Here is a 7,644-nt window from a genome sequence, read left to right as displayed (position 1 = left end):
TTAGAAAAAGAAGAGTTGGGCTTTCAGGAAGGGCAGTGCACAGTTAGCAAACTATCCCCCACCCCATTTTGAGAAAGAGTGGGTTAACGTCATGGAATTCCATAGCAGGATTTTACAGTTTCCTTCAGTATAATAAATGAGATGCAATTAGCAAGATAAAGTGTAGAAGGCTAGGAGTTACTGTACTGCTCATATATCCAGAGAGACTCTTGGATAAACCCAGGACATGGCATTATGAGCCTTATGCAAAGTTCATGTGACTGCCCAGGGGTTGGAGTTGGGATGCGATTTGTTTATGAATGGGTGCTATCGTTGGGTGCACTAAGAGGTCTGTACTATTCAGTTCACTAGAGGGTGATGAGGCAGCCCACTGGAGTGCTGCGTTTTCCAACCCTTAGCTCATAGTTACAGCAAGTACTAAGGTGTGAGACGGGTGGAAGGGTGTACTTACCAGTAATTTAGGAATCTTATAAAACCCCCCAAATAGGAAGCTCTCACTGCCCCAAAGGGCACACAATTACTAAACAGACCATGTACGTTATATATAGGTAGAGTTACTAACACAAGGCATATAGGAGTTTTCTGTGACTATGGACAGTAAGCTGGCCAAGTGACAACATCTGAAGGCAGTGGGTGTTCCCCTAGGGCTTCGTTTTGTTGCAACTAATTGTCACAAATGACTGGCTGCTTCCATGAGTTAGTTGTGTTAGTATTTATCACTGTTGAGTAGCAAATCAATAATAATAATAATAATAATAAAAACCTGATAATAATGGTTACATTTTGTCAGCGCTGTTTTCCTTAAGCCTGGCTTTGCCACTCTGTATCCCCCTCGTGCCCTGGGTGCCTCTCTCACTGCAGTGTTGGCAAGCTGTTTGAGAGCAGAAGACATTTCTGATGATTCGGGCTTTGGGCTGATTAGCAGTAGTAGAAAAAAAAAAAAAAGAGTTAAGAATGGAATGATTTTACCTCTAACTAAGAGGCTATTTGCAATTAATGGTTGTTAGGGGAGTGTGGAATGAGCCACACTCCAGGGTGGGCTCTGGAGTGGTTGACCAACACAAAACGGACTCCATGGTTATTTTGTGTGAGCTGCTGTTGTTGTTACAGTTTGGTGGTGGTTTTGTCTTTGGGGATTTTGTTTTGTTTTCTTTTTGGTTAGTTTTATGAGAATGAGAAATTAGAAGACCATCATGTTGGGTGAGTGTAGGGAGAATCTGTGAGGACTGGAGGAAAGGGGAAGATTGTGATCAAAATATAGTGAATGAAAAAACTTAAAAAGAATGATCAATTAAAAATAATGTAATTATTTCTTTCCCAAAGATAATAAAATAGTATAATGATAAACTTCTTGCCACTGGCAATATTTATTTATTAATTCATTTATTTATAAATTCAGCTAGTTCATTAGCTTCCCAGAAGCTAAAATACTGCCAGGAATTTAAAAATTGTTACATGTATTAGTGGATAGATTGGACTTGTTGATTATTTGTGTTTGTAGGGCTGGAGAAACAGTGTCCATTTCAACTCAAAGACTCTTTAAGAGGATAAGGACCAAAGATCGACTGAGTCTGGCCTATAGTATAGTCAAGTTGCAGAAAATTCTTACCTAAAATTTCAAAATCCTTCTCATTCTCTGTCATTCTTTTTCATTGATTTCTTATATTTTTTCCAGTCTTCTCATTCTTCTGTTGGCTTTGTTTTTATTGGGAAAGAGTTTCCTTGTGTAGCCTGGAACTTACTTTGTAGACCAGGCTGACCTCAAATTCAGAGGTCGGCCTGCCTCTGCCTGGGATTAAAGGTCTGTGACTTCCACACCTAGCTAGCCTTCTCCTTCCTAAATGCTATATATATTTCATTTTATTTCTTGCCCTCCACAATCCCTATAGTGTAAGCTTTCCTCAGGATTAAAGTTGTATCTTCAATTGCCTTCTATATTCTCAAGAAACTCAAATATCTTTGGTGTGGGATGTTTGCAATTTTACTGTAGGTAGTATATACCATGTATACCATATCTTCATCTACTTAAGTCATATGTCTTTGTGTATATTGTATGATTGAAACCTTTTTGTATTATTTTTATTGCAGAAGGCATTACGACCAGATATGGGCTATAATACTTTAGCCAACTTCCGAATAGAAAAGAAAATTGGTCGTGGACAGTTTAGTGAAGTTTATAGAGCATCCTGTCTCTTGGATGGAGTGCCGGTAGCTTTAAAAAAAGTACAGGTAAGATGATTTTTAACTGTATAAATTAATGTGGAATTATGATGTCTAAAAATTAGATAGGAAAACAATTCCTGGAATGATTTGGGTCATGGAACTATGGTTTGGGTATCCTAAGAAAGAACATTGAATTTAAAAGCTTATTTTGAAAGTAACACAGGGTAGAAATTAAGTTTTCCCTATCGTGTTTGCACAAGGCCTAGCATAGATCTGTCCTGTTCTCATTGTATATATGTGGTTCTAATACATAGAAATTAATGTGCAGTACAATCACTTTATGCTTATCCCTGACTAGCTTACAAATAAGTGAGACTCAGACTAGGGTTATTTTATTTGGTTTTGACAGTTACTGCGGGGTGGGGCTGGGGGGACCACTCCTAATCTACTCTTCTAACTGCTGGCCTGGTTGCCTCCCCAGTGGTGTACCCCAGACACTTTCTGTTTCTCCTGGCCCCATGCTCATGGTTCCTCTCCCCTCACAGAGGCTTCCTTCTTTTTCTGTCCTCCTTCTCCTTCCCCCTCCACCCCCAGTCTCCTCCTCCAACCCAGTCACTCCAAACCCACCTACTTCTAATCCCTCCAGCAATTGGCTGTAGCCAATTTTATTTAACCAATAGTTTTAAATCAAGGAATAAGATTTGTTCAACTAAAGCTCGTGAACCTGAGAAGTCACTTGTAGGCCTAGACCTTCCCATATAGAATTTAGCATCACTATATATAGCAATAGACCGAACCTCAACATTAATGTTGTTTTAGCACGACTTTCAGGCTTTAAAATGCTGACAACTCTTCCCTCCATAACCAACAATGACTGGAGGTGGTGGCAGTTCTTAAGAGGTAGAACCCAATTGTCACTCCAATGTCACTGGACATTGAAGTAGAATGTCTCAACCGAAACTCTGCGTCTATTTGGTATCAAAAAGACGTAATTGGTTTATAAAAATCATTGCCTGAAGTCAGTGAATGGCAGTTCTGCCACCTTCCTCATGGGAGAATGGCAGTGGATCTTCCTTGGGGGAAGTGATGGGGAGGAAAGTGCCTGTGATTTTTAGTCTCTGTGCTGTATTAGTATCCCAGAGTCAGTTCGCTGGGCCAGTTTTGTTCTTTTAAAAACTTGTCAATCATTTTCAGCTCTTCTTCTAAGCTTGGCCCTAACCCTGGCATTCTTGTTCTGCTGAACATGATAATTACCGGGCACGCACACGTTCCAGAGCCTCACCAAGTTTCCTTTGTCCTCAGGGCCATTCTCAGCTCGGAAAGCACTTGTCTTTCCTTCCATGGGATCTATAAGCTGGTCAGAGCCATTACGGAAACAGAGTTTCCATCCATATTTCAAGAATGAAATATTAGGGTTGGGCATGGGTAGCTCAGGGGAAGGAGCTTACCTAGAATGTGTGAGACAGTTTGATCCCTAGCATTAAAAAACAAAACAAAACAAAACAAAAACACACATTTGAAATGAAAGAACGATGTGACATATGTCTAGATGATAAACATCTGTTTATAATGTCCTTATGCCCAATACTCAGCTTATGAAGTAAACATTAAAATACTTTTTACTTGTGCCTTTTACTCATTCTTCAAAGGTATCCATAAATTTAGTGGCTGTTGAGGTTGTTTACAGTTGCTGGTCACACACTTACATGATTTGGTTGTATGTTTTTTAACTAGTATGCATATGCAAGGTTTTTTGGTGTTTTTTTTTTTTCTTCATTTGTTCCTACAAATAGAAAATGTGGTACATAGAGCATGTTTGTATACCACAAGTTAATTCTGGGTTGTTTTTCAAAGTTGTACTAGTTTATTTTTTTCTTGGCAGCACAAGGTTGAGGCAAGAGGGTGGATTTGAGTTTGAGGCCAGCCTGCGTTAGACAAGTGAAAGCAAACTAGGTTAAAGATGTCAGTGTTCAGAACCCCATGACCTGAGGGAAGACTGTTCATCTACTAAAGACTTTAATTCATATGAAAACTCTCTTAAAGTTCCATTAGATGTCTGATTAACAAGGGCCAAAAGTGCTTAAAAACAGTTGCCTGTTAAACCCTGTGACATGGACTCCTGCTAAATAAGACTTTGCAGAATAGAGATGTCAGTTTGAACTGTTGGAGTTTAAGCCAGGCTATAAATGGGAGAGGTTGAAACCAGGAAGAGGAATCTGAGAAGCAGACAAATGAGGAGTCTCCACAGATCCTTAGGTGGGGCCTTCCTCATGTTTTACAGTTCTCAAGCTGTAGTTACAAATTCCTCCCTCAGTGCCTCACGGAGCAGAGACCTTACCATTCGCCAAAGGTGGTTGGAGGCCAAGGGATAAAATTCAGGGTATTTCTGAGCTCCCCTCTTGGTTTCCACTGACAGTAAGGAAAGAAACAGGACGCTGGCTTTCTCCTGCGATTAGGTTTTAGTTAGAGAACCTGAACCTTGTTATTAGAAATGGGAAGCAAGAAGGGGGCGGAGCTACTGGGAAGAAGTAAAAGCTTTTTAGATTCTCACAGTAGCATCTGAGCTCTGTGTCTGTGCCTGGGCTTTGCTGTTTATAGTCCGGAAGGGGGAGGGCGACTGAGCATGCGCAGCTGCATTTCCGTCCATCCTCCAATGGCTGATTCTGGCTGCCCTCGGTTTGCGCTGTATTCCTCGAGTGGTGTGGGAGGCGCTCAGTTTGCTTTGTCTTTCTTCTTCTTTAATTGTTGATTATGTGTTGTCTCCCAGTTTAAACATAACTTTGTACTGAAGAGGCAAATGATGCTGTAAGCTGTGCCCAGCTTATCTGATCAGGGAACAGCGCTTCAAGGCTTTGTGAGAAGTATATTTGCTTCTCAGACATGTTATTGAGTTCTATGATGGATTACTCTCATACTGAACAAGGAAAACCACTGTCCTTCATTTTTAAAAATGTAATCTGTTCTCCTTACAAGAGCGTTGCAATGCAAGTAAGGTTCTGCTGTGAAGACTTCCAAACAAATATTCAAAAATTCCTGAAGAACCAAATACTGGATTTTAAGGCTGCATCACCAGTCATAGAACTGTATTACTGCTCTCAATTCTGTGAAAATCCTTCCAAAACTCTTTGGCTGTATGATGTGTAGATGTTCAAGTATTGCTTCTGCAACCTCCTTGTTTGCAAACTTGTAATGGACTATTTATAATTTTATCATCTGAACCCCAAGTTTAGCATTTAGTGTCCTTAAGAATGCTGTCCCATATCCTGCTGTTCATTTACTCCGGACCTTAAGAACCAGTGTGCTGAGTTCTAGCTACTTCCCTACAGCTTTGCCTGTATCTGCAAGTAGAAGGCATGTCTCTAATGAGCTCCTTGCTTTTTCCAAATTTAAAAAAAAAATCTAGCAGGCTAAAGCACGTGAAAACAGAAAACAATCTTTTAAAAACTGTGTCCATTTTATTATGGCTCATTTGCAAAAAGTAAGATGATATCTTGCCTGCTGTGACAAATCCGACCTTCTTTGTGTTATTTTTTTTTTTCTTCCCCGTCTCTGGTTCTTTCCCACACAGCTTCTCTTCCTCCTGATTATACAGTCAATTTCATCCAATTCCTTGATTACTTAGTGTCACTGGCCAGTGCCTAAGACTGAGACCAAAATATTTGTGATGGGATTTAATGACACTCTAACGGTAGCTGGTGACATTCGAAAACCCTGGCACAGGTCTCGATGGCAGCAGTCTAAGGGAGTAGAAGTAAATAGCACTTGGAATGGGAACAAGGTAAAAGCAGGGATTCTAAGCCTGTTGCAAATAGCAGTTGGAAGACTGCATAAGAGCAAATTAAGTGAGCTATGGCTTCTGTGTAGGAGGCAGGTTTGGAGGGCAGCACACCTGACCTCTGTACCAACCTTGTTCTTTGTGTGAGACTGGCCTGGTTAGCCACCTCCTCACGCCCCATTTCCTTGTAAAGTGCTTCTCTCCTTAGGCATGGCACAGCCATTTTCAGTATGGCTGGCTTTTCACATCAGGGTCACTTCACGTCAAGCTCTGTTGCCTTCATTGCTCCCTTGCTAGGGCTAGCCACCCTTCTCCCTGGTCTGTTAGAGCTTTTTCGTTTTGTTTAGTTTTAAAATGTAATTTCAGCCTCCCTGTTCCCCCACCCCTTTCTTCTTTTATCTACTCCTTGCCACCATTCTTGATTTTTCTGAAGCTAATCTCATGGTGTCTGTATATACTTGACTTTCTTCCCTCTGTGTTACCAGTTCATTCTCCAAGTCTCAAAATCCCCAACTTTTCTCATGTCTTTTATTTCCTCTGTCAAACAATACTTAGTCATTGACCTCGCCTACTATCAAGTACCACTCAACACTATTCAGACTTCTTATTTGGTATCTGTTTTAACTGGTTTCCATAACTTAATTAGATCCTAGTCAGTTATTGTTTCTTAATAAGTTTTCTAAAATATTTATCTATTATATATGTTGTATTCTGTCAGCATGTATGTCCTGTCAGTTATCTTTTTTTTTAAATAAATTTTTAAGGCTTTATTTATATATTATGTATATGGCGCTCTACCTGCATGTATGCATCACACCAGACGAGGGCATCAGAGCTCATTACAGATGGTTATGAGTCACCACGTGGTTGCTGGGAACTGCACTCAGGACCCCATAAGAGCAGCCAGTGCTCTCATCCTTTGAGCTGTGCCTCCAGCCCCTGATCAGTTATCTTAACACATTCTGAAGTGGATGCTGTCCTGTGACAGCCCCTCCGTATCTTTTTAATCTGAACTTCTCATTTGTCTCCAGTCTCCAGGGCTGTGTCTGTTCACATTCAGTCATTTACGGTTTCTCACCATAGAGGGCTCAGGTTACTTCTTGGGAATTTGCAGCTTTTCTTTGGAAGTATATTCCTTACATTTCTAATGAGAAGCTCCTCACATCAGTGGGTGTATGGTTATGTTCCCTTTGTAGCCACAGCCCTTATGCATTTATGCCAGGCAGCACATCTCCACTCTCCAGCAAGGTGCATGAACATTGCTAACTGCCCAACCTTCCCTAACTCTTCATGTACATTGGATACATCTCCCCTTTCTGCTTTCTTTCTGATTTATCCCCCCACAGGCTTCTCTATTTCGTTCATATCAGCCTCCTTTCTCATTTACTTTCTTACTGGCATCTTCAGAGAAGCTGTTACTGTAGTTCCCAGAAGCTTCTTAAAACTCCACTGGTCCTCAAAGTTAAAATTTTAGGTTTTCCTGTTTCTTCTGTACCCATTCTCAGAGTTTCCTGTGTATATCTACACTGCTGCACACCTCTACACAGCTGCACACCTCCACACAGCTGCACCCCTCTTCACAGCTGCACCCCTCTTCACAGCTGCACACCTGTACATAGCTGCACACCTGTACACAGCTGCACCCCTCTTCACAGCTGCACATCTGTACACAGCTGCATCCCTCTTCACAGCTGCACATCTGTACA

The 7,644-nt window shown here is 41.0% G+C and overlaps 1 protein-coding gene across 4 annotated transcripts in view; it reads left to right on the top strand.

Moving 5' to 3' along the window:
• The window catches only part of Nek7 (NIMA related kinase 7), a 127,591-nt gene that overhangs the window by 67,478 nt on the left and 52,469 nt on the right, over positions 1-7,644 (top strand). For all 4 annotated transcript variants that reach the window (XM_021197737.1, XM_029538721.1, XM_029538719.1 and 1 more), the window contains one exon: positions 2,089-2,229. In XM_021197737.1, coding sequence (XP_021053396.1) covers positions 2,089-2,229 — 141 coding nt within the window. The remainder of the gene's footprint in view (positions 1-2,088; positions 2,230-7,644) is intronic.

This window comes from Mus pahari, chromosome 5 (genome assembly GCF_900095145.1).
Source record: "Mus pahari chromosome 5, PAHARI_EIJ_v1.1, whole genome shotgun sequence".
Classification (NCBI taxonomy): Eukaryota; Metazoa; Chordata; class Mammalia; order Rodentia; family Muridae; genus Mus; species Mus pahari.
This window is presented reverse-complemented; position numbering and strand designations above follow the sequence as displayed.